Raw genomic sequence first — 27,687 nt, 5'->3', positions numbered from 1 at the left:
GTGCTAGCAGGAGCTAAGGTCCTTTCTGCTACATCATTTATCACAGAGAAATAACTAGTTATTTCTTTTCCAGCCTCATAGCAACAGCTTCTGAGGCATTTTCTTTCCTTCGTTCACTCAATAAATATTTGTTGAACCACCTGTGGGCCAGGAATACATAGGGAACAACACAAACTGAGGCAGTACACAGTGAAAACAATTCCTGTTCTCATGAAGCTTTTCTTTAGTAGTAGAGACAGAAAATAAAAGTCAGGTAATGAAAACGGCTGGGGGTGGAAACAGCAGAGTAAGGAGGTAGGGTGGCCGGGGCTGCTATTTGTAATAAGAGATGCTTGGCTGCTAGCTTTGGGGAAGAGTGGCTACATGGCACAGTTTGTGTGTGTTACAGCGGTATCTACACATGATCTCACTCCAGACATGTAGTTTCTCATCTCTAGCTGTGGATGATCTTAGATGTGGCCCTCGGTGAAACCACAGGGAAAGCCACTCCTTTAAAACATGTTTCCAACGGGCTTATGGGAAGGCCCTGGCAGGTAGCTGAGTCCACACTGTTGGGGAATGTCCGGGCATGTGATGAGCGTGAAGATATTTCCCAAGTTGTAAATAAAGAATTATGTTACATAAAGGGTGACCATGCAACAGGAACAAACTAGGAAAGCTGAGCTTCCATGCACAGACTAAGCTGTTGTAATAAAATAAAACAGACAAAAAAATGATAATGAGAGAGATCGGAGAAAGCAGAGCCAAGTACTTCCCACCCGTAATTCTCACCTCGGAACCTCTATCACATTTTAATTTCTTCACAGCATTTATTTCAAAATGAAATTCTTACGTATTTGTTTAGTTGTTCATTTTCCGTGTGTCCTACTAAAATCTAAACGCCCCCGAGGAAGTACTTGGTGTTGGTCACCACTATATCCCCAGCACCCAGAATAGTACCTGACACTGAGCAAGTGCTCAAGAAAGCAGGGCTGCATAAGTGAATGTAAGTGAATGAATGAGAGAGGAACGCACACATGCTCACGCAAAAACAAACAACTTTTTGTCTCTGAGCCTCACAATCTGCTTCTAAAAAATTAAAGGTGATTATATCGTTTCTGAGTCCCTTCCAATTCTGTTATTTTATAATAAGAGAACAGAATGGGTTCTGAAAGCCTAGCATTGTCTCGAAATCTGAAATTGAAGGAGAAAAGTGTGAAGAATAAGGGCAGAAAAAATACAGGGGCTGATAAGGGCAAATGCTGTTATCCTCTGTGCTCCGGTCCATTCTTTCTATCTTCCTTATCCCCTACCCCTTAGTCTATAAGGATTTTATTTTAGGGCTTAATATAACTTGGGGTCAAATAGAAGCCTACCCATCCACTCTCATGCATGCCTCTTCTCCACCCCAGTTATGACTTCCACTTCCCCAAAGGAAATGAACTCCAAAATACATAGTTTGGGAGAGCTAGCACAGTGGTCTAAATGGATTTCAGTTAAAGGCTGAAATATAACTGACATCTTTTCTGGTTTGGTCAGGAAAGGGGAAAGGGAATTAACTGAAAGTCAAAAGTTAAAAAAAAAATTAAAAGCTTGAAGGAAAGCTGAGGGGTGGCGCAGGGTACTGGGGGAGCTGAAGATACCCAGGGCTCATGTGCCTGCCTGAAAGCTTGCAGTGCGGCCTGCCCTGTTTATCTTCATCTGCGATAAAGAACCTGTGGGAAGAGTACAGAGGTGACTGTCTTATCCTCAGCATGGTGAGGGTCCAGAGGATACAGTGAATGGAACACACTAGACTATGGATAGGTACAAAGAGCAAGATAATAGCTCTATTATCTAAGTGTCCAAACATGAGATCAGCAAACTACAGCCCAAATCTGGCCTACACCTATTTTTATTTAAAAAGTTTCACTGGAACATAGCCAGGCTCACTCCTTTACCTATGGTCCCATCCCTGCAATCCCTCCACAAGAGCAGAGCTGAGGAATGACAGACACGGTATGGCCTGCAAGGCCTAAAATGTTTCATATCCGGCCCTGCCCAGAAAAGGTTTGCCAGCCCTGTTCTAAACCATGTAAGCGTGGTTTACATGGTTTATCCTGGATAAACATCTAAATGCAGCCCAGGCAAATACTGCTCCAAAGCACCGTGTTACTTCTGTCAGTTTTCTAACTTCAAATTCTTCCTTAACAGACATCTCCTTTCTCCTCTGCTCACGGGTGTTGGAAAAAGCCGTAAGTCAGGTTTCTCAGTCTTGGCGCTTCTGACATATTGAGCCAGATAATTCTCTGTTGTAGGGGGCACACCTGTACATTGTAGGATGTGTAGCAGTATCCCTGGCCACTATTCACTAGCTGTCAACAGCATTCCCCTCCAGTTGTGATAACCCAAAATGTCTCCAAACATTGTCAAATGTTCCTAGGAGGTGGGGGACAAAAAAATCACACACACACACACACACACACACACACACGGCTTGAGAATAGTAGGTTCAGTAAACAGAAAGAGCTATCACCAGTGGGGTGCGATAGAGGAGGCAGATCTACACAGGTCCCACTTACCTTTCGACCAATAATTGGCATCTTCCGGATGAGCTTAAAGCATCTCTTTTTAAACCTTGACCATAAACCTAGAAGAAACAAATGGTTGTATTATCCAAATAAACATCCACGGATGTGACATGCTAGTCATAATGTATGAACTATTCAAAAATGTCCTCTGCAATCTCAATTGCTTTCAGATCACAAAGGTAGAGTTTCTTTCCTCTAAAACAAACAAACAAACAAAAAACCTTTTAAATTTAATTTTTAAAATAAAGAACACATCATGGTTCAAAAAGTAAAACACACACACACACACACACACACACACAGAGTTAAAAACACACACAGAATTAAAAGTTTCTCTCTCATCTACCCCCAGACTCTCATCCTTCCCCCAGGTAAACTAACTACTATAACAGCCTTCTAAAATCTCTTTATGCATATACACAAGAAAAAGATTTATTTTTATTTGTCTCTCCTTTTACGCAAAAAGTAGCATACCTTAGCACTGTACTAGACCTTGCTTTTCTATTTAGGAATATTCTCTCGAAGATCAGTGCTTCCTCATTCATTTTATAGCTATAGAGTATTTCATTACAAGGATGTACCATAATTTATTTAACCTGCCCTTTCCTGATTGACACTTAGGTTGTCTCTAATATTTGAAATTACAAACCATGCTGAAATAAATAATCTTGTAACACACACCATACTGCATACATAAGAATACCTACAGGATAAATTCCCAGAAACAGAATTGCTAGGTCAAATGGCATACGTATTTAAGAGTTCTTTACCTCTCCAAGGTTTCCAGATGCCCAACATTTCTCTTCCCTCCCCCAAAACAAATGAACAACCCATGCTTTTTTCAGGATCTAGGCTCTGGTCTCTCATCCTAACAACATTTTCTGGACCTATAAAAGCCTTCAATATCACGGACACCCATCAGATGCCATTCAGTCAGGCAGTACACTGGACGAATATGGAATTCTGATCCTGTCAGTTACAATAATTATAAATGCATGGCATCAAAATAAATTGTTCTATCTTTAATGAATTCACATTCAATGTATTTCAACTGACTCTGATAACAAGATTTTGAGGTTGGCAAAGAAGGTACTACATACTATCCAAAGGCTACAAGGGATCAAAGCATTAATAACTTGTTCAAGCCAACAGATCAAATCTGCGACGGAGCAGGGACTGAAATGGAGTCTCTGTTTTTTGAGTCCTAGACTCCCAGGGCTACATGCTGCTTCAGGTACACAACAGGAATTTCCAGCTATCCCAAATGTGTGTAAGACCTAGCTTTCATGCAAGGCCTGAATTGAGTAAGAACTTTTACTGCATTCCTGGGAGAGCTGGGCATCCGATTTCTCGGGCCACCAGGAGCACTCTCTGAACAACCCCAGAACATGTCCGCACCTTCTGCTGGTGTTCATAATATGGTGCTTTGCATCTTTCCTGGTTGTTTTTGCTTAGGCTGCATCCCTGTCTTTCTATCTCACCCGACAGTGCCCACCTGCAGGCAAGTCTGTGAATGTCTGGGGCAGACCAGGTAACTAAGGCTGAATATGAAGACAAAAGAATTGAAACCACTTGTTTGTGCTTACTTTTTTGTTTAAATTTTGGAGTATTTCCTTTCAGTCTTATGTTCTACTACTGTGATACATAGCTGAGATCTCGTAGAATGTACAATTATTATATATTCTTCTCACATATTTTAACAGTCCATCAAATGAGTATAATGTAGTATTGGATATTTAAGCTGCCTATTAGTTGACTCAAGTTGACCCTTGAACAACATGGGTTTGAGCTGTACAGGTCCGCTTATACGCGAATTTTTTTCAATAAATCTACAGCCTTCCATATACCTGGTTTTTGCATCAGCGGATTCAACCAACCGCGGATCAAAAACAGTAGTTTTGACCTGCAGTTGGGAATGTGTAGATGAAGAGGACCGACTGCAGACATCATGCTACGCCGTGTTACAGAGGGACTTGAGCACCCACGGCTTCTGCTATCTGTGGTGGGTCCTGGAACCAATCTCCCGTGGATATCGAGGGACTGCAGTTAAGTGTTGAGGGAGTCAAAAGTCATACATGGATGTTCAACTGTGCTGGTGGTCAGCGCCCCTAACCTCCATATTGTTCAAGAGTCAACTGCGTTTCTAACAATGTTAAAGCCGTAAGGATTCAGAACCACTTTCTTATTTAATAGGTGAAATTATTAATGAGGTAGAAAGAGATCTAAAAAAATCAGCAAGTTGAGTCAGGTCTCCAAAAGTACAGTAAAGAGACCAGGTAGAGGACAAAAGAAGAGCCTAATTTGGTGGATAAAACGGTATAGGGTTAAAAGAACAGAATACAGCATCAGAGACGGAGAAATTAAAAATGATAAGATCATGTGGTCATGACCCAAAAAGATGATCTCAGAAGTAAAAGTTCCCAGAGGTAAAGAAGGAAAAGTAATGAGGATGTGTTAAGGCAATAAAACAGGAAATGCCAGTGTAAGAACAACAATGCATGGCTTTACAGTTTACAAATTCCTCTCAAATTATGCCACTTGATCCTCATATTGCCCCATGACTAGGTAAGGCAGGTACTATTACGCCCATTTTCTTATGAGGAGACAACATAAGCCTTTTGCTACGGCTAGAAACTGGGCGAGCTTATCATCCCCTCCTACCACATAACTGATTTCTGTTGTGAACAATGGACAACCCCAGTAAAAACCAACACCAAGTAGTAACGATCTGCGCTGAGACAGAGCAGAGCAGAATTAGGGAAGAAAGAACACGTTAGAGAGCAGCTCACCCCTGCCCATCCTCCCATCCCCATCTTTCTGCTTTTTCCAGTTCTTATTTACCCTGGAATCATTCCGTGTTCCAGAATTACCATCTACCCTGAAGAGTATTCAGTTTCAAAATCAGCAAAATTTATCACTAGTCCACACTTTAGACTCCTGTACGGGAATATACTAAAAGTAACTCAATTATTCAGTGATATGTGAATACTTCTACATGAGCGAGGTGCTGGAAAAAAATGGCACTTCTATCAAAATGATCCCCAATGTCTGGAGGGAAGACATTTTATATATGTCTAAAATTCAAGTTGGAAGTTACAAAATAAGGAGTTTATTGTGTGTATATGTGTTAAACTATATGAAACAATGTTTGACCTATAAAAACTACATTCGGTATGGTTCAATCTGATTAGGATACAAAAAGGAATACAGACATATAAATAGTGGCTATCTCTAAGTAGCAAAATTTTAATTTTGTTCTTATGGCTTATCTATATGACTGATTTTCTACAATGAACATATACTACTTTTGTAATAAGAAACTATATGTTATTAGAAAGAAAACAACTGAAATGGCTTGGAGTTCAGCTCACAAAGATTTAGAAGGCACATCCCATTTACACACGGCTACTATTAATTTTCCCATGGGACGCTCAGAGGCCAGCACGTTCTTTTTGGAACACTAAAGGCAGTAAGTACCAGGACCAAGAATCTGGCTGTGCTTCTACCAGTGGAGCAAAATGCACAAGGGCACCACGGGCTGCAGAACTGGAAACAGAAGTAAACACCTAAATTTAATACTAATCATAGCAATGAAATATAAATCTCAAGATCTCTAACCTTAACCTGGTTTCACAAATGGAAAAGTCCACAGATGGTGGCTGTCGGGAGAGGGGACTTACTGTTTAATGGGTGTAGAGGTGCAGTTTAGGATGACGAAAAAGCTCTAGAGATGGATGGTGGTGATGGTTGCACAACGATGTGAATGTACTTAATGTCACTGAACTGCACACTTAAAAATGGGTGAAACGGTAAATTGTGTTACATATCTTATCACAAGAAATACAGAATGAAAAAAAGTACATTTATTGCTCCTCCTTAGAGTGCTCTGGATTAGGTCGCTTCACCTGGAAGGAGAGGATGGTGGGCAGCATTGAATCTAAAGCTTCCCAGGAAAAGAACAAGCCTGAGCAGAAAGACAAGGGTTGTGTCCATTTCTAAACCACAGAGCAGATGCAGCAGAAGGGTTAATTAGTCTAATTTGTTGGAGTTTATGAGGAAATCCTGCCCGGACTCGGAGCTGAAACCGAAGACAGGGTTTTGAAAGCTGGAGTGAACTGAAATTTAGACAGGGCAGTCATGTCTCATTTCCACTTTAATTAAGTGCAATGTTTACTACATAATGTTACTGGAATGGCTGGATGGCTATCTGGATGGTACAGATAAAATAGAATCTAGCTTCTAAGTTAACTTTCCTGGGGGAAGAGGAAGAAAAGCAGAAAAAAAAATAACAGTTAATGAGACCCTTCAAACAGATGTTATCAGAGAAGCAAATAGTTATGGAAATTTTAACCAAATGAGAAATGACAAGCAAATCTCTTCAATGTTATTGGGTTTCTTATCCCAAGGAAGTTAACTTGGATGCCCTACTAGTAAGAGTGAAGAGGGAAGGAGTACAGGGGGTGTTACCGAACACCCACCACCAGTCCGACCATTTACTTACCAAGCGCAGCCTGCGGACGGAAAGTAATTTACAGGGAGGTAACATGCACCTGGGGTTTGTGTGTGTGTGTGTGTGTGGGGGGGGTGGATCTTAGGAAGGATGGAGGATTTACAAACTGATTGCTATGGACTTCTCATCTTTTGCACTCTTAGAAGTGGCCTCCTCTCCCCCATGTCACTCTAGCTCCCTGAGGTGCTACCAAGAAAGCTCAAAGTATACTGTCCCCTGACATTGGAAGTTCAACTCCAAGAAGACAGGGACCTCTGTTACTTGTATAGATATCCTAGGATGCCTACCACAGTGTCTGGCATGTGGCAGACATTTAAATGCTCACTGTGTGAGTGCTGTTTGTACTTCACATAATCTTGAAAGGATGGCCGGAAATGAAAACAATAAATTCCTGCTTGGGGAACTTCAGGTGACACAATTATGTTCTAGGCAAGAAACTAAAACTGAAGGTTTAAGCCACACTCAGAGATATCAGTGGAAACTTACAATGGCTAATTTCTTGGGAGTTTTTATGTAAACTGCAAATCCAGAAAAATCTGCATAAGCAGAAGTAGTTACACGAGAGTCCTAGTATAACTTTACCAGTCAGAAGACAATGTCCCCACTTCCATTTAAACAGATTTTTAAAAATCAGAACCAAACCAAACGGCAAGAAATTAGTCCAACTGGTCAACCACGAGTTCCAAAGCTAATGAACCTCCACTATACCTTTACAGAGGGGACAGTATACTTACTCTCTGGCTGGAAGACAAATTCATACACCCAGACCACCAGCAGCGTCGACAGGACACTCCATGCGATTAGCTGCCAGGGCTCGTAGTTGGTGCAATGCCCATTTACATAATTCTTGGCCTTTGTAGAATATACTTCCAAAATCTCGAAGTAGGGCTCAAAGGTCTTCTAGAAATATAAGAGATAAAAGAAACATTACATTCAGAGAGAGAATGAAGTCCATTCTTAGTTTAGTCTTCAAATTTCCTTTCTCTAGGGCAGGGACGTCCATGATCTAGCCCTACCCCAGCAATAATCTTATCTTCCTCTAAGCTCATCAAAGCTTCTGTTCACACTGTCCCTGGTGAGTCACGTGGACTTTGACAAGATTTTTGATCATCTGCCTGTTGTGTGAAACAAAAGGTTAAGCTACATCATCATTTCAGCTCTAAAGCTTCTATATGTGCAGTATTCACTGTCCCACTGTCTTAACTCAAACTAAGCCTCTCAATAGGGTTTCCAGGCGGGACCGTTCTTGGGAATTTTTTTCGCTTTCCCGTTCCCAAATCCCGAGATACAATCTGTTTTCTGGTCTCCACGATGAATCGTTTCCACAACGTGACGGCCAATAATACCAATCACCTGGGTTCAAGGAGCCGATTTTCCCGATTTCCCGACCAACTTTTCTTGGGATTCGGGAATAGGAAAGTGGAAAAAAAATTCCCTAGAACGGGCGGGAATTCCCACCCGGAAACCCTACCTCTCAATGTCTTTCTCTTCTCCCTGACTTTATTCGAATCTTTCCCATCCTCTAACCCAGGGGTCAGCAGACTGTTTCTGTAAAAGGCCAGAGAGCAAACACTTTAAGCCAAAGAGTCCCCATTACAACTACTCAACTGCTGTTGCAGCACAAACGTAGTCACAGATAGTGGGGAAACAAACAGTGGCCGTGTTCCAACAAAATGTAGTTATAGATACTAAAATTTGATGTAATTTCACATATCACAAAACATTATTTTTATAAAAACAATCTTTAAAATGCAAACACCATTCTTAACTCCTGGGCTGTACAAAAACCACAGCAGGACCAATCTGCCAATGACTGCTCTAAGGCCCTATTTAATATTTAACTACACAACTCTGAAAGCCAGGGACCACATCTTATCACTATGTGTGTCCCTGACAGTACCTGGCACCAGTAAGGAAACAACCCTGTCCTCTGATAACCTACCAGAATACCCCGCAGGAGAATTCATCTCTCTTATTAAATGCTCAAGCAGTCATTGTACCTCTGCTCAGAGCTTATCACAACGTGCCTTGCAGTCTCCTCATCTGCGTCTTATCTGCCTACCTACATGGTTAGTCCTTGAAGATAGATCTTACTCATCTTTATAAGCCCCCAAAGTGCCCTGTACAAAATAAGTTCATGCTCTAGTTATTCATTCACTTAGTCAACATTTATTAAACATCTCCAGTGTTTAAGGCATTAAACAGGGGGAGCATTAAGGTAAATCTCATAAACTCTTGCCCTTACTGGGCTTATAATCTAATGGGAGAGGTCTATGTGTGTATGTGTGTATGCATTACACACACATGCATACACAGACACACACGTGTATGAACAAATCATTAAAACTCTTCAAGATCAACGCTATAGAAAGGATGTAAATGAAGTGTTAAGAGAGACCAGTGAGAAAGGCCTAACTCTACCTACGAGGAGATGAGGAAGATAGGACAGAGGAAAAATCTAAGCTGGTTAAAAGCGTAAAAGAGTGGTCAAAGAAAATTCTCCAGGCAGAAAAGTTAAAGGAAAAAGAGCCATTCCTGAATGACAGAGAAGTAGCTGCAAATGCATAGAAAGAGTCTGGGAATGGCAAAAAGTTCTGTGTGGTAAGAGGGTAAGCTAGACCAGGGCAGGGACCTTATCTGTCTCACCGGTACTAAGTCTCAACATGCAGGGGAGTGCTTAGCACACAATTTGTACTGAGTGAAAACATGCACAGTGACCAAGTCAATGAGCAAATATGTCAGTCAGAGCACTGAGGCTGGGAGAAGTTCACTAAGTCCAGCTTAAAAATGTCCTTGAGAAAAAAGCATGGAGATAGGGAATATCAATCAAAACGCACTTTTTGTAAAGTGGTTTGTCCGAGTTGTTTGCATTTTAAATGTATATTCACTTTGACCCAGAAATTCCACTTTTTGGTATTTATATACTTGCCCGTGTGTTCAGAGATACGTTCACTGCAGTATTCTTTGTATCAACAAAAGAAAAATATAAATAAAAATGTCCATGGAGGAGTGGTTAAATAAACTAATACACACATTTTATGTACCCATACTATGCAGCACTGAAAAGAATATAAAGCTAAATGAACTACATGGGAAATTTTCCAGAATATAATGTTGAGTTAAAAAAAAAACAAAAGCAAATTGCAAAGTAACAACAACAAAACGCGTGGGTTTTTCATTTATTTTTAAAGATAAATTGGTGGGAGATGGCTAGAAGGAGGACGTAGATGAGAAACAAAAATTTTAATTAAGAGGATTGTTGAAACAGTCCAGGGGAGAAATAAATGGGGGTAGACCTTAACTGGGGACAAAAAGCAGTATGGATTTGAAAAAATTTTGGGGGGTGGAATAAACAGGGTGTGATAACTTATTAGATATGGGAAGTATGGAGTAGGAAGAGTACAGATAATTCCAAATTTTCAAGTTCAAGTTTGAAAGACTAAGTAAGTGGTGTCACAATTAATCACGATAGAACAGAAGAGGAAGGTAAGTAGAAGAAGGCAGAAGAGATTCTGAGAAAAAGATAATGATATTGGTTTGAGTTATGCTCCTGTAGGATACCTACATGCAATGTTCTAGTAAGAGCGTGAACGCTTAGGAGGAGGACAGGTGCTCGACAAATGTTTGCTGAAAACATTTCTACTCTTAGCAACGAGGCTGCCGTATAAGGTAATTAACATCAGGCAAGCTCTGGGTTCCCTGGAGGGCTATTCATGGAAACACAGTTTATCTACAACCCCCTCCTGGCGCTTGGTGGCCAGTCCCCAGAGCCCATGTTGCTATCAACACCTCAATCCTGCACACAGTGGCCGTGGCCGTGGCAGTGGCAATGGCAGTGCTAGTCAAGACTTGAAGAAAGACCAGAGGAATCTACCATCATCAAACATATGGCATGATTTCCATCATTATAAAGAATTTTCTAGCGTTCAAGTTGCGATCAAACCAAATGGTTAAGTGATGTGTATGAATGAGATGACAGAACAATCATTCAGATCAGCTCTTCCTCTGGTGATTCTAATTCCCAATTCACCCAGAAAACAGAGGTTACTTTTACCAATGTCAAAAGATGACTGTAGATATTATCCACTCTTCACAGCACTGAACAAAAAGGTCATATAACTAGTATTAGGGAGAGAGCGAAGAATCAGCAAAGGCAAACTAATTTCATTGTTTAAAAGCCTATTAAGATATGAAGGCACTCCTTGCTAACATTTATAAAATTATATTCAGCAAGAATGTATTTTCTTGCTGATTGCCTCAAGAAGATAAGGAGAGCCCTTGAGTTCAAAGTCCCTGAATATATTTCCTTAAGGAGATACACTTCTGTACTCTCTTACTCCGAAGAATGACACTGAATTTAGATGGGTCCTAGCAAGCTTTTTGAGTAGGCAACTAGTTGGTCACAGAACTAGGTCCTCCAAGGTCCTCCTAGGTTACTACAAACAATCTAGGCTCAGTCCCCAGTGAAGAAGCACCTGACAACACTGACAGCTCATTGCATTATGGGGCTCTGTGGGGTAACGTATGCGATCTCCTTGGAAAAAAAGAATGAAGCAGTTCCCTGGAGCCTTGCAAACAGCACAAACCCCAGGCTGGGTCCTGATGCAATACACCAGCCCAGGGGAAACAGACCGCCTAAATGCTGAAGGGAACATCAGAAATCAAGCCCACATTTTCACTTTACAGAGCCCCCAAAGTGAAACAGCCTGCCTCAGCTTATACACACAGGCTTGTGTCAGAGTAGAGATGAGGAACCCAAGTCTTCTGACTCACTCAGTACTCAGTACTCTTCCAATTCTTCATTCTCAATGTTCATAGGCAGAGAATCACTTAACAGTGCCATCCTAAGAGTTTTCTTTTCACAATTTATGTTCTTGGCAGAATCTACTTTGAATATGTGGTACAATTCATAACAAACTAAAATTGTATAGCTAGGTCACGACTCCTAATAAACATCTAGATAGAGATGGAACAAGAACTTAATATAATTATATTTCCCACCATGCCTTTTTGTTCAGTGATACATTTTTGCCTACATACACCTGCATATATATTTATAATTACAATACTTAGGTTTCTGTTTATTTCAACTTAATCTACACATTGTGTGTCTCAAAATATAAGAACTATGAGTAGTCATCTTAGAAGGCTACTAACGTGTTTCCCCGAAAACAAGACCGGGTCTTATATTAATTTTTGTTCCATTAGGGCTTATTTTCAGGGGATGTCTTATTTTTCTCATGCACAACAATCTACATTTATTCAATTACCGTCATGTCATCTTCTTCTGAAACGTCGTCATAATGTACTAAATGCGTCCATCTGGCTGAGATCTTAACTGGGGCTTATTTTCAGGATAGGTCTTATTTTTGGGGAACACGGTAGCTTACTGTGTAACTCCTGGCAAGTTATTGCACCAATCTGTGCCACCAGTTCTTTATCTAGAAGGGACACAGAATAACAGTCACAAAATAAATTGTGTATATATGTCTGTAGGTGTGTGGGTGTTTACCTCTCTAGCCCTTGGTAAAATTTCTACAAGTATAACATTCCTTCCTTTACACTTTGTTATGAAATTGGAAATGTATTCCTCTAGAGAAAAAACAAAAAACTAAACACTTTGCCCAATTATGTATACAAAATGTTAGTAAAGAAGACAATAAATCTTTTGAAAGTATATTATTAAATTTAAAAGCAAGCTAAACCTTAGTATTATGAAGATTCAAAATAGTAATTACTTTAAGAAGCCACTGTCAAATAATGGTGACTAAACTACCAGCATTTCTCTTCTTGTTCATTCCATTTCCAATCTACTGCTTTAGGTGTTAGCTGATGCCTAACAGACATCAAAACTCAATAATCCTCATCATTATCAGGCAAAAGGCAGCGGCTAGAATTGATGGGAGTTTGGGACCCAACTATTTCGAAACATAACTAACTCTTTTGGTGCCCAAATCACTCCAAGGGACCAAGACTTTTTCATGAATGTAACACAACAGCGAAGTCCACAAATTCTGTCAATTTGAGGCATGTAGTTCATTAGGCCCAGGAGTTTCCAACTTCTCCAACCCAGACCCATAGAAACGTATTTTACAGCACAATCTAGTAAACATAACAGAAAGATATGAATCCAAACCAAAAGTTACCACAGTAATACTTGACACCTTACTACTTGTGATGCACTTACATTTCTTTTCTAGTCCCTCCTTCTTTATGTAAATGCTTGACCCCACTGAATTGATTCTGCGTCCTTCTAAAAGGATCACGACCTTCAGGTTTCAAACCAGAGCCTCAGAGTGCGTTTACTCCTGGCTTCCTTCAATGTAGAATGTGGGTGTCTACTGCAGCGAAGGGGTTAACACTCAGGTTATTTCCCACTTTATACAATCTCAGTGCTTTTTGCACTTACGACTTATTCTCCTAACAATTTTGTGAGGCCAGGATTATGGTGTGAGATAGTACCTAAGTCAACAGAGATGCAGAATTCTGCAGTCCCAAGTTCCTTTCCTGGCGGTACCAGCCCACAGCTGGCCGCGATAATAAACTCAGTCCCTAAGTCACTCCAAAAACAAGATTCTGTAAGCCAGCTCCCAACAGCAGCACTCTGCACACCTCCTCTCCCCCCCAGTAAAAACTTCTTTGAGAACTAGAACTGCACTTCACCAACTGCCAGTTACGCGGTGATATTTTTCCCCCATTAAATTTCTTAATGACCAATTTATACCAGAAGAAACATTGTCAAAATGAGGATCACTACCAGAGAAAGCCATCTGGCAGACATTTCCAGCCCCACACTGGACGGTGCTCCTTTCCTTGGAGCTAATACAAATCCTAACAATCCTTTCTCCATTATGTAACAGGGGCTAACCATCTGTGTTTGTTTTCTTCAAGAACAATGGCATCTCCACTCAGGCAGCCCCTAGAGCTAAGAAGAGATCTGCCTACAATGCTGCCACTGCCACCAACAAGCTTACTGCAGCAGTTAAGGGTTTCTGTCACTGACAGTTATTTCCTGAGGGCCCACAATATGCAGGGCACTGTTTTCCAAAGCTGAGAGTTCACCAGTTTGTTTCACTTAAAATGCTCTCTTCTCTTTAAAGCTCCAAGATTAGGTGACCACTTGATTCCAGAGGGACTGGAACTCACTGAGGAAGAGAAAGGCAAAGGGTCCACAACAGATGTGCACGGGAAAGGGTGAAGAACGGGAAAGGGTGAAGAACGGGAAAGCCTTTTTTATTTGTAGGGGACACATGGTAATAGTTACATAGCTTGAAATTTGAAACATCTTTCACGTTATTTTGTTTGTACTTTTATAACCTCACCAGGTTCTTGGTTAAGAATGAACATTCCCTTTATAGGGGGGAAAACAGAAGTTATGGTTAAGTGACTAGTTCCACGGCAAACTGAGTAGTAAGTGGCAGTCGGGATGAAAATCCAGAATTTCACACTCAGAGCTGAATTACAAGATGTCTGGATCCATCTCTCAGGGCTTCAAGACATTATAAATATCTAAACCTAACTGGAGTAGTAAGACCTAAAACAAGAGTACCAAAGAGCTGTAAAGCCAAGCAGAGGAACCAACGAGGCAGCCCAAAGTACTTTCTCCTTCGTGCTCCTCTCACATTAAAAAATAAGCAGGCTCACGATCAAAGAAAAACATTCCCTCTGTAACTGATCCACTCTACTAATAATTTCTGAACTGCCACCAACACACAGATTCCCTGCCAAAGAAAAGGTAGTAAGTTTGCTCAGCTGCGTATTATACAGCACCACGTCTTCTAATGTCGTATGGTCAAAAGTACAGCGCACACAAGCTAGTTCCCTTCAGCTGCAATAACAACTCATACCTCTCCAACTTCCTGTTTGTCTAGATGTGGACTGTGGCCACAACACACACCTGGGTTCCGAGTGTAAGTCTGTTACTCATACAGGAAAAATTCAAAACAGTAATGCCTAATAACACCACTGGAGAGTCACTGTAAAGTCAGGATTCTGGGAAAAGTTACCTCCTTACATAGAGCTCATCTGTCTATCATGGCACAAAGCCTGCAGAGGAGAATAGCTGGTTATTTAGAATCAGACTCTGCACACATCGGCAGCCCTCCAATGAGCTCACAAGACACATCACATCACAGGCCATCAGAGCTGAAAGGGAGGCTAAACATCCATTCATGACCACTCTCCATCCTTCACAGATACAGATACTTATGCCCAAAGGTCACACAGCCCAGACTTGGCAGAGCCAGGACTCAAACCTTCTGGTTCAAAATGCATTGTTTTTCCCACTACATGTTCCACGGCCCAGGATTCCCGAACCAAACTATCAGTGGCGCAAACTATCAAAAGACCAACAGGTTCAAAACAGGCAATTCTCATAGTATGTCATCTAGTTTATTCCAGGAGCCAAATTAAGAGCCACAGGTTCACTACTCTTCCAACTAAGAAAGACGACATTGCCCAATTGTCTGAACACTGTCCTACAAATGACAAGCATTTCTGGGGTATGAACTGCCATTCAATGCTCTTTCTCAAACTGTAAACCTCATTCTTCTTTCAGCTAGAGACAGACATACACTACTACCGGCTTCCAAAAGAAAGGCTGAAAAGAAACTGGTTTGCAAAGTACTACAGGAGAGTTGTCTTCAAAATTGTAAAACCTTGCTGTTCCAGGGAACTGTAGAGACCACCTGGTCCAATCCTTTTCAATCATGAAAAAATTGAGGATCAAAGACTAATACTAAAATGCGCCTTCCCTGGGTTCAAACGAGATGAGACGCAGTCTCCATCAGAATCTAACTTCTTGTTCAACGGTCTTTCCATTAAACCAGTGGAGTGCATCAAAATCATCCAAGGAGCTTTTCTGAGAATACCCTACCCAAAGGTTCAGTAAGTAAGGAGTGGAGTGCAGAAATGTTTTGGAAAAGCGCCCCCAGGTGATTCTGCTAGGCTTTCCCGGTTAAGAACCATTTCTCTACATTATAACGTGCCCCCTTTTCTCACCATCCCCTTCTTTTATAATCACCCAATAGTTGACTTAATATGCTACTGAAACCCAATCACCAAACTTAGTGGCTATCCATCTTTGACAGGTGGTATAAAGACACCGCCAAGCTTTCCTAGAAGTGTTATGGTCAGGGCCCAGCCACATCCATCAACGAGATCAACTCATTGTTGATCAACTGGCTAATATTTACCCTTTGGCCAGATACTAATGAAAACCAAATCTTCCACCCTGCAATGCTGCAGAAAACAGTTTGTTTTTCTCTTCCTTTCACTTTCTTCACCTCTAACACAACTGCATGATTCAACCCTCAGCTTTTCCAGAAGAGCCAGAAATCTGACCTTTAAAGCAGGACTGGGCTGTTGAGGAAAAGAAAAACCTGTTTTCCCCAGTTCACCCATCACCTTACCGTCTTCAGATCAAATGGTAACGGAAGGACTAGGGCTCAGCTTCGGGAGTACAGTTAAAATACCCAAGTGATCCAAAGAGTTAATTACTTATTCTTACTCTACTTCTGCCCTGAAAACACAGAAAACAAAGCAAATTGAATCTGATTTTCTTTCATATCACAGTCTGCAGAACTTCAAAGTACAAAGTAAACAGGTAAGAAAACACTATTGTCTTTAGAGCCCCAAAAGGCATTCAAGTTCATCAGCAAAAACAGATCACAAGCCCAAAGGCAAAACTCCCTTGGGTCACTGAAGAAGTAAGAATTGAGCAACAAAACCAGACAGCCTTCCAACCAACCAGTAGAGACTATGACACAGAAATGTTTGAAGGGATGAATCATCATTTCTTAGGCGCGATAAGAGCAAACCATATACTTCCCCAAAATTCCACTGCATGAGTCAGGAGATCCAGTGTCTGAGAAGTTCCTCTCAAAAAGCTCAATGGTCCCCATGTTCCCTTGCAGCCAGGTCTCAAGCGTCAGACATACACACACTCAGTACTATTCCAGAAGCATAGATAAGTCTAACTGCTCTACACTTGACATTGGACTACTCAGGCACAGCATCTTACGATCATGGTGATAAAATTTTGGCTTCAGAAAGGAAACAGACATGCAATTCTCCAGTCATTGGGAGTGCACTCATGGAAAATCAAAGCTTCTGAGCTTATAAAAGCTGGGAGTCCTAAACATTGCCAAACAATCTAAAATTTTTTTATTTATTTACTTGTGGTCAAGGCATCAAGTGAAGACGGATGCTGATTTTGTCAACTAGTAACTGTGAGCACCTCTCTTCCGAAATACGTCAAGAAAGGCACTACGGGGAGCTTTAACTAGTAGAGAAGACTAAAAAGCATAAAACTAAGTTCAATAAACAGAGGAACAGGCTGAGCGATGCAGAAGTAAGGGCAATTATGGGTTTTCTTGGTAAATACTTTCTCAGCCTAAGGCAAATAGGTAAGATGTGTGGGAAAAGTACTATGTAAACCTGAACATGTAATGTTGCCAAATTTGCTATGAACTCCCAGAGTCTCTAACAATAACTTGCTAAATGACTTATTGTGCAGACGCACAGAGAAGTTCATTATACTGAAGACTAGAAATGAAAACTCCTTGGATAATCAGCAAGGTCTAGTGGAAATAATCCCATATTCTTCTCACATAAAGAATTCTGTCTTGACTTTCCTGAGCATTCCACAATTAGGGAAGAAGTCATCTGAGCTTTTCGCTGCCCATTCTTATCTTACTAGGATTATCTACCTCTGTCACTGAGTTAAGAAAGCTAGACTTTCCAAATATAAGTATTTTCTAGAAATTTCTTCTTCAGTAGTCATGCTACTATTAAAGATGAGAAATACTGAATATATCCTGAGAAGTGTAACCTAAGTAAGTTGCAAAGGCTACTTCTCTGGAGATTTCTAACATGTAATCCTGTTCAAAGGACTAAACTACAGACCTGTCTATCTATCCCTGGTTCTCTGACTGACCCTCAACTGACATAAACACCCGTTGGAAATTCTACTTTCAAAATCTAGTCAAAAAGGACCTACTTTTTAAAACTGCAGTAAGACTCTAAATTTAAAACTAACATTTGGAAGAGTTTCAGACTTTTCTGATAACCTGTTGAAAGTGCAAGAAAAAATATGCACTTCCAATGGAAAATAATGCTTCACCTAGGACATCCCTCTGGGTTATTTGATTATGATTATATAGAAGTTATTTTACAACTCTGAAAGTTATAGATAATCGATAGCAATACAAACTAATCTTCACCTATAAAAAGGCAAAATCTCCCATGTCCAGTAGAGGTTCAAATGACGTCCCTCCTCCACTATGGAAAAAACTAATTTTGCCTGCATTTCATATTCATTTTAATATTCCTGATCTATAAATGTGCCTGTTCTTTGGACATCTCCTTTAAACTAATTATAACCACATCTTCTTGGATTCCTCACTCTGAGCAAGACAAAATCTTTAATGTGTGTACGTTTTAATCTGTATGACTGTCATGATTTTACCTTTATTTGAAAATTATCTTTCAACAAAAGCTAAATCTTCTCAATCCCCTAAACGTCCACACCAAAAAACATGCTTGGGAACATAAAATCTTGTAAATTAAAGAAGGTTCAAGATATCCTGAAGGCCAGTCATAGAGGTCCGTATTCCGCATAATAATCCCTTCCCTAAAACGAATCCCAGAGGTAGCCTTAGTATGGCAAACTGCTCTATTATTTGTAAAGTAAACCCAAGACCCCTGTGCTCCGTGTAGGTAAGAACAAAACAGAAACACTATTGGATGTACCCATTCCTTAAAATTCTCCAGGAAAAGCCTTATGACTGTAATAAAAGGAAGGAAGTCCTGATCTATGCTACAACATGGATGAACCTTGAAAACATGATTAAAAAGCCAATCACAAAAACCACATATTCTATGATTCCAGTTATGTGAAATGTTCTGAAAAAGGAAATCTATAGACAAAAATTGTTTAATGTTTGCTGAGAGCTAGGGGATTGGGAGGACAGAAGGAAGTGACTGCTAGTAAGTATGGGGCTTCTTCTGAAAATGTTCTAAAATTGACTGTGGTTGACAGTTGCACAAATCCGTGAATATACTAAAAACCACTGAATTGTATACTTTGGGAAAAAAAAAAGCATTATGATGGAGCAATTCCATTTATGGTCACCAAATATTCTCTCAGCTAATACCAACTACCTAGGATTGTTTGGATTCACAAGCTTTCTTTAAAAAAATAAATAAATGCCTTTCTGAAAATAGTTTCCAAATGGGCCAAAGACAGCAGAAATTTTGCAATTCCAGAAAGTAAAGCTTTGGACTCAAAGTGAAGCAACCAAAAGTATCTAATAACGTAGAAATCTGAAGCGCAATTATATATAATCTAGACAAAGAGCGTCTAGATTATTGTTTAAAGGCCTGTATTTTGAGGAGTCTATACACAGAATAAATAAGTGCTAAAATGATGAAACTTTTTAAACACACTATGTTTTCCTTTGGCAATTCATAAGCACATATTCAAGCCACTAACCAGGATACGTGACAAGGACAGTCCTTTCTGAGTACTGTCCTGAACTGACAACGCATCACTACTCCTGGGGACTCTGAGTAGTGTGAATGCTGTTCGACAGGCAGCTGTGGTGTCCGAGGAAGTCTGGACTGGTAATCAAAGGCTGAGAGTCTAATTTTAGCTCTCCTTTAGAAGCTGTGTGACCTTCACTACGTTATGGAACTTCTATGCAGCTGACTTTGCTCATCTGGAAAAACAGATACCATTGTTATCATTCAACAATAAATTCACAAGATAAAAGACACCATCCACTCACAGGGTTGTTGTGAATATTAAATGAGGTAAGGTAACAAGGAAGTGACAGCGTGAGATAAGAAACACTAAATAGTTAATGAATCTGAATTCTCTGATGAGAAACATTTTCCTTTCCTCTTCAATGAGCAGGGAGGGAAACCACCTTTGCAATGCCCCAGTTGCAAAGGTAGAGCTGGGAGAGGTTTTCAGTAGTTTGAGTTATATCTATGTTGTATTTTCTTATAGATGATGGTAATAAAATACATGTCAAGTATGAGCTGCTCCTGAGTTTTGTTAGACAGGTGTTAAGCCAATACTACCTTCAAAAATCTATTCCATCCGAAGGCTGTAAGTGACCCTTGACCTACCTACAAAACAGATTGCATCAGCTACCTACTTATAAATTACAGATCATAAACCTGATTTCAGTCACCCAGATAGATTGCTGTTGACTGCTATAGCCGTGACTCTTGGGAAAGCATTTGAAATCTTGAGTTGATCAAAAACGGTTGGAGATTTCTAACATGTAATCCTAGGCTTTCTTCCACACTAGCTGCAAGGAGCAGGTCCACCACAGCATTCTCCTGGTTTTATGTGATTCCTTCCTATTAGAGTTTGAAAACAGAATTTTCCATTTGCCTCAACTGTCTCAAAGACTCAGTACCATTAAGACTGGAACTCAAGATAGGATCAATGCATCGCTTTTGGAAAAACTCTGCAGAGAGGGTCTCCAGAGAGCAAAGTATAAATTTATCACAACACCTACTTAGATTCCTAAGAGTTCCAGAGGATTATGATTTTAGTCTTGAAATTAACTGTTAAAAAAGGCATTTTACAAATCTAAATTCTGCCCTTAACAGAGCCTTAAGAATACTCAAAAAGAACCAGGGTTGCTTTGTTTTCCATCAAATGTGAGGAGGTATGATAAAAAAAATACGGTGAATGTTTAAATTTAAAAAAAAATTGATTACAGTAAAAGACACATTGCCATTAATCCCCCTCAAAATACTTCCCCCTGCTTGGAACACACTTATGCCATCATTCTTGCTACTTTCTGAAGCAGTTCTAGAAGTCTTCTTTCATGAGTATCTTTAGTTGCGTTGTCGTGGCTGCCTCCATGTTCTGAATCGATTCAAAATGTTTTCCTTTCATGGTCATTTTGACTTTGGGAACGAGCCAGAAGCCACACAGTGCCAGATCCGGTGAATAAGGTGGATGAGGACACATCGTAATCTTTTTATTTGACAGAAATTGCCGTACCAGGAGCGATATATGACATGGAGTGCTGTCATGATGGAGGATGAAGTAAAGACACTCACGAAAGAGGACTTCCAGAACTGCTTCAGAAAGTGGCAAGATCGATGGGATAAGTGTGTTTGAAGCGAGGGGGAGTATTTTGAGGGGGATTAGTGGGCAATGTGTCTCTTATTATAATACTTTTTTTATTTAAACATTCACCGTATTTTTCTATTATATCTCATAGTTTAAACTAGATAAACAAGAATACAGGAGGCTCTTACTCTCCAGGGAAATTACAGGAAAAAAGGGGCATTTCACATTTTAAAAGGGCCTGTACTACTTCAGGAAAGAATTCTCAAAGCTCTCTCTCGTGTTTGGTGTGCAGAAATTTAAGATTTGTTGTCCAAAGCTAAAAACCCTATGAGTATAAATTGGTACAACCACTTGGAAACCTGTTTGGCAGTATGCCTTATGACCAGCAATTCTGTTTATGGTTACGAAAAGACATGTTCAACAATGCAGTAGTGCCTTTCATAATAGCCAAACACTGGAAACAGAAATGTTCAACTATAGAATGAATAAGTTGTGATATTTTATACATTGTAAAACTGCACTGCAATAATTTAAAGAACTATTGCTACGTAAGCACGTGGCTGAATTTCATAGACAAAATGTTGAACACAAAAGGGACAAACAAAAAATATACTGTATGTTTCCAGTTATAAAAAGTTCAAAAATCAGCAAAACTAGCTGATAATGAGAATGGTAACCTTTGGTGGTTATCAACTGGGAGGGAGGTGAGGAGCTTGCTGGGAGGCTGGACATTTTTCAGTCTTGACTGGGGCGCCGGGTACCGTATATCCACAAATATTTATTGACCTGTACAGTTAAGATTTGTGCCCTTTACTTTACACAAGTTATACCTCAAAAAAATGTTATTTGTTTTAATTCAAAAGTGATTTATTCACTTCATGGGATAACAGCACACATATAACAACAGTGCACTGGAAGAATGGACTAGAACTGTTCTGCAGTTTCTGCCTGTGTAACAGGCAGGTCATTCATTCATCAAACATTTAGTTGGACTATTTCATAACAAAAAGCTCATGTAGCTATCTTATTTTAAGTCAAAAACCATTATTAGATAAAAAGCACAACTTACTAGGTAAGAGGTAACAATTTTAAATCTGTATGAACCTAGTAACAAAATCTCAAAATATATACAAAAAATTCAATAGAACTACCAGGAGAAACGGAAAAATATTTGATTAAGGCATAAGACTTGAAGAGGAACCCACAAAACTGGAAATCCAAATAGTCAATAAACGTTTAAAAGGACACATTAGTAATCAGGGAAATGCATATGGCAATTAGATTTCATTCCTACCAAACTGACAAAAAATAAAAAGGCCTTATTATTATCAACTTTGTCAAGCTGTGTAGGAACAAGAACTCTCAGATACTGTTGCCAGGAGTATAAATTGCATCAACCTATTTAGAAAAGTTAGGCATTATCTAGTCATGTTAAGAATGGACACCCTTTACAATCCAACAATTCCACTCCTAGGAATAAACCCCAGAAAAATTCTGACATTTGTGATCACCTGTCACATACAAGGAAGTTCATACTGGGTAGTGTTCAAAATCGGAACCACCCAAATGTCCACCCTCAGTGGAATGGAGAAATAAATTGTAGGAGTCATACAGTGCGTCACCACACTGCCATGAAAGTGAAAACGCTAAACTACGTGCAGCAACACGAATGCATCTCACAAATATTCAGCAACAGGAAAATCACACAAAAAAACTATATAAATCCATTTATACCAAGTTAAAAATAAATAAAAGTAAATTTAGGGTTGCATCCATAGGTGGTAACACATTTTTTTTTTAAACAACAAAGGATAGCAGTTACCCCTAGAATGGAGGCAAGGAGATGTAACATGGGTGGGGCACAGGGATTGGGGGTAAATGTTCTATTTCTTACCCTGGGTGGTAGGTAGGTGATTGTTTTATTATTCTTTAAAATGTAGATACGTGCTTCACATACTTTCTGTATAATAAATTTCACATGAAAACATTTTTAGCTAAGAAGGTTATGAAAAGACATGTTCAAGAATGCAGTAGTTTTCTTTCCACTTCGCGATGAATGAAACATGAACCTGACAGCTCCAGCTCAACACAGCTCGCCTGGACCAGAAGGGGATGCACTGCGAGTGGTGGAACTTCCGCGAAGACCTAGGAACGGCCATATCTGTCATGAACTGACTACTCTGGATTTCTCTTACTTCAGAGAACTAGATGTTTCTGTTTTAACAATGTCTATTACTTTAGATTTCTCTTTTACATACAGCCAAACCTAATCAGAACTGATATATTCAGTGATCTGGACAAATAAAAAAACTTTCTAACAATTAAAGCTGTCCCACAATGGAAAGAACTCCCTGAGAAAGTATTCCACACCCACTCCTGGCAGGGCACTGTGGCAGGGATCCCTACCGCACACAGCAAGGGAAGCCGGACTGCAGGCTTTCTAAAGGCAGGTCAGGCAATTATGATTCTGAGGCTACGACAGGAACAAAGCAGCTCTGGGCTTGCCAAAGCTGTGGCAACACTTTGCCTCTGAAGCGATCCTTCTGTTATCAGTGAGAACATTCCTTTTCTGTAATATTCCAGACCTGCTCAGATACTCTCTTCTCGCTTTCTCTTCTGCCTTTCAGAACCAACTTGACCTTGACTTCAGCATGCTGAAGGACCTTTGCGCCTCTAGGGCCTCCACCAACCTTCTCTGACTCTGCTGTGTGTCTCACGGGGCTACCTCCTATGAAGTATTATCACCCAGGCTCCCTCTTCCTCTGCTTTCCAGTTGGGTTTGATCAATAAGAGGCTCTAGCATGAGAACAGAGGGTAGGAAAAGAAAGAGTCTGCGGCGTTAATTCCTCTTGATTCCCTTCCTGCTAAACCACTGCTTGGCAGTGGCTACATTTCTACAGGTTACCTTCTCCTTAAGCTAAGCTCTGTCAAGGTTCCAGAAATTACTCCCCTTACTGGTTCCTTCAGGCCTAGGAGCGATAACTGCTCTTAATCCTGAGTTGTTTCACCATCCCCTGTTGGTCTTCCTTAACCCTGCCCAGCTTTGCAAATGGTCCCTGCATCTCCTCAATCACACTGTTGGAGTGTGCCAGGAGATAAATGATAAACTCAACGAACCCCTTTCTGCCTTCCCAGAGGGCTCCTACCTCCCCTTACCGCACAGCTTGGTTTCTCTCTCAGTAATTGGGTTCTTCAGTACGTTTCCAAATATGGACTGTCACTACAAATCAATTCCCTATGGAAAATTCTTAATCCCAGGCTGATTGGCACTTTCTGCCACCAATGTGTTCAAACTGTATGTAATATTAGATTGGACAACGCCTAATTAAGAAGGTAAATGTTACTAAAAATTTCTGACACAAAGGCTGCTAGCTGCAAAGCCAAGCCAAATAGTGGGATTTGGGGGTTACCTATTTGTAACTCCCATTTCCTTCAGACTAAAGGCTGCAGAAATTATCATACTTGTTATTATAGTTTTGCTTTATTTATAAGATTGAAACAATGCCAAAAACAGTGCTTCTCCTACAATGGCCACTCAAATTGTTAACAAAATTTTATACGCCCTATCAGTCCCAATGACAATCCTACAAATAAGACACCAGATTCAAACAATAGAAGTGAGTTTTTCATGTCGACCTTTCAGTTTACTGCTTAAATCCCAACTGAGATTCATAAAGAAAGCATCCCTAAAAAAGTTTCAGGGGTCAAAGATAAAGTTCTAAGATCTGGAAAGATTCAAGTTTTGAACCTGAAAAACAAAACGGAGACAGGCTTACCATGTCCAAATCAAGAAGAGTGCTGCAGAAATGTTGCAAAGGAAAGTAAGAATGTTACTCTACTAGAAGACCATGCTGTACACTCTCCCATATATATTCCAAAGCGGCAGGACTTGATCCATGGGCAAAAGAACCCCAAGTAACACTACAGCAGACCCATTAAACGCAAAGAAAAGACTCATTCCACCACCCATATGACTGCCTGAGCTATACAGACACCATTATCTACTCGTAGGTTAAGGGACCCTACACCAGGGTTTCTCAACCTGGGCACTACCACCATTTTAGGCCAGAAAATTCTTCGTTGTGGGACACTGCGTGCCCAGCAGTGTTTAACTGCATCCTTGACCTGTAGCACTCCTCAAGTGGGACAATCAAAAATATCTCCAGACATTGCCAATGTCCCTGGGGGGCAAAATCGCCCCTGCTGAGGAACCTGAGCCCTAGGTAAACAATTATCACTGAAACCCCAACCAGCCTACCATGGTGCAAATGGTAACCTTGATTCCCTCATTTGGATGGGAAAAAAAGAAAAGCTGCCTAAGGAGTAGACTGAGCCTTATAAAGTACCCTCTTAATAGTTACAACTATTGGGCCACTTGCAACCCTAGCTAGCTTAAGAAGGAAGAGAATACAGATGAAAAGAATGGTTATCAAAGTGGAGAAAGAGTGATGAAAAATTGCCTGATTTGAATTCCCTCAGAAAGCATGGCAATTCTCAGATGAATACACTCACTCATTTTATTCTCTCTGAGACATAGGTGGAAAAATACTATGACATGTGATGTGTGAGCAAATGGAAAAAGGCAGGCAAACCACCCTAATCAAATGAGGGCAAAATTAAGGGCAGTATCACACTAAGGGCTGGTAGCCCAAGCCCCTTATTCTGGAATACAAGGTTTATCACATATGGACGCTAGTGGATCTTCAAGTTTTATTTTCTTAACATCCACACAAGTGGTTTGCAACCTTATCAAACCCAATGCCCTCTTTTTATAACAAATATTTTATAATGCCCCTCTATTATTCTAAAATGAAATTCAAAGATTATAACATTATACCCATAGACGGAACTTAAAATTTCAATATAATGCCCTAAGTGCAATGTAAAAGAAAATAAACAAGAAGATTTGCATAATAAAATATGTTTTCGGACAAGACTCTAGAAAACAAACATGCACGCCTACAAACACACATTTCCAAAGTGCCCCCTAGAGGGTAGAGCTATCGTTAATACGTGGCTTCACCATTTCGTGGCTTCACCACTTCATGGCTTCACCACTTCATGGCTGTGGTACCCTCTCTAAGTCTAGTTTTTCAACTATAAAAGGAGGGTGCCAGCATATTTTCCAAAGGATTTTTGGGAAAATTAACTGAGTATGTTGAGTATTTCTGCACCTAACATGTAATATATGCTCAATAAATGTTAGCTATCGGAATTATATTACTATTCCTGAATCCACCTGTATTTTGTCTTAGCTTACGACCATCTTATTCCCCAGCAGAAAGAATGGATGGCTGGATATCCATTTATCAGAAATATTCTAAAAAGCATTCATGTACAATATAAATAAGTTGCATCATAGGATTTCTAAGATTGCTTCTAATTCTGAGACTCTACTATACACTTCCCTGCATGGAAGTTATTTTTTTATTCACTGGGATTCTTTTTTCCTAGTTAGAGGGCCAAGAACATATCTTACACATCATATAAATTAGATAGAGAAATACCTGGAACTCAGATCATAACAGTTGAGTGCCCCCATTGAAAACCCAGTTCTGGTCACCGGTTTTTTACCAGTTAGCCTCAAATAGCACAGTCCAGTCCAGGAAGGAATGCCAACTTTTCCAGTGAAAGCACCTCAACCAACATGTATGGTGTCTTTAGAGAGGGATGATTCTCGAGGACCAGTTGTTTTCCATGTGAATTAATTCATTACACCAACAAAAAGCCAACACCCCCAAACAGTCTAGATAATCAAATGAGGAAGTGAATAGTGGCAACAGCTAGAGAAATACTGAGCTAAAGCACTCACTGCTCAGACTGTTAAAGGGAATCCACAGGCCCAAGAAGTACTAAGCACATCTCAGGGCACAGAGGTATATCCATCCTATTTACATACTGAAATCTTAATTTATATAAACATACTGATCTATGAGAGAAAACGGAAATTGCCAATTGCTACAAATCATTCTGCACTAACCCGCCAAGGTACTAACAGTGGTTATCCCTGAGTAGTGGAATTATTAGGGGTTGCTTCCTTTTGCTTATTTATAATTTCCTATTTTTCTAACATATTGCTCTTGTAGTAAGAATTTAAAATTACATAAAGCAATTTATTACCCATTGATAATACATGAAATTTGAGGCAAGAAACTATTTTGGGTAAAATCTTCATCAGGATCTGTGGATAAACCAAGTATTTATCTGTGTCTCTAAAATCATCCTTGCTCCCCACCTCACACCAGAACTAATCAAAACTTAGTTTCCATCTTTATCCCTCCCGCAGGCCTTACAGGTTTTGCCACTGCAGGAAGTCAGCACCTAGTATAAGAAAACCTCACTATTATTAGTTTTTGCCAATTTCCCAGTGACAGGTACCAACTCTCTGGACTAGTGAGATAAAGGGAGGAAAAGAAATTGTTTTTATATCAATGTTTTTGCACAAAGAGACATCAGACTCAGAGAAATTACTTCTTAAAAACTAAACGCGGACACTTTTTTATATAGCTATTTGAAAGCCCTGGGCTCCC

At 40.0% G+C, this 27,687-nt stretch overlaps 1 protein-coding gene across 3 annotated transcripts in view; it reads right to left on the bottom strand.

Moving 5' to 3' along the window:
• Positions 1-27,687, bottom strand: part of SGPL1 (sphingosine-1-phosphate lyase 1) — a 52,144-nt gene that overhangs the window by 22,791 nt on the left and 1,666 nt on the right. For 2 of the 3 annotated variants that reach the window (XM_033129873.1, XM_033129872.1), the window contains 2 exons: positions 7,794-7,959; positions 2,541-2,608 (listed from right to left, as the gene is read on the bottom strand). In XM_033129873.1, the coding sequence (XP_032985764.1) occupies positions 2,541-2,608; positions 7,794-7,959 (234 nt within the window). Of the gene's footprint in view, positions 1-2,540; positions 2,609-7,793; positions 7,960-12,329; positions 12,351-27,687 lie in introns of those variants that run through there. The other variant, XM_033129874.1, reaches the window with a different exon arrangement.

Source organism: Rhinolophus ferrumequinum, chromosome 16, assembly GCF_004115265.2.
Source record: "Rhinolophus ferrumequinum isolate MPI-CBG mRhiFer1 chromosome 16, mRhiFer1_v1.p, whole genome shotgun sequence".
NCBI lineage: Eukaryota > Metazoa > Chordata > Mammalia > Chiroptera > Rhinolophidae > Rhinolophus > Rhinolophus ferrumequinum.
Note: the sequence above shows the minus strand (reverse complement) of the source record. Positions and strands in the feature narration are given on the sequence as shown.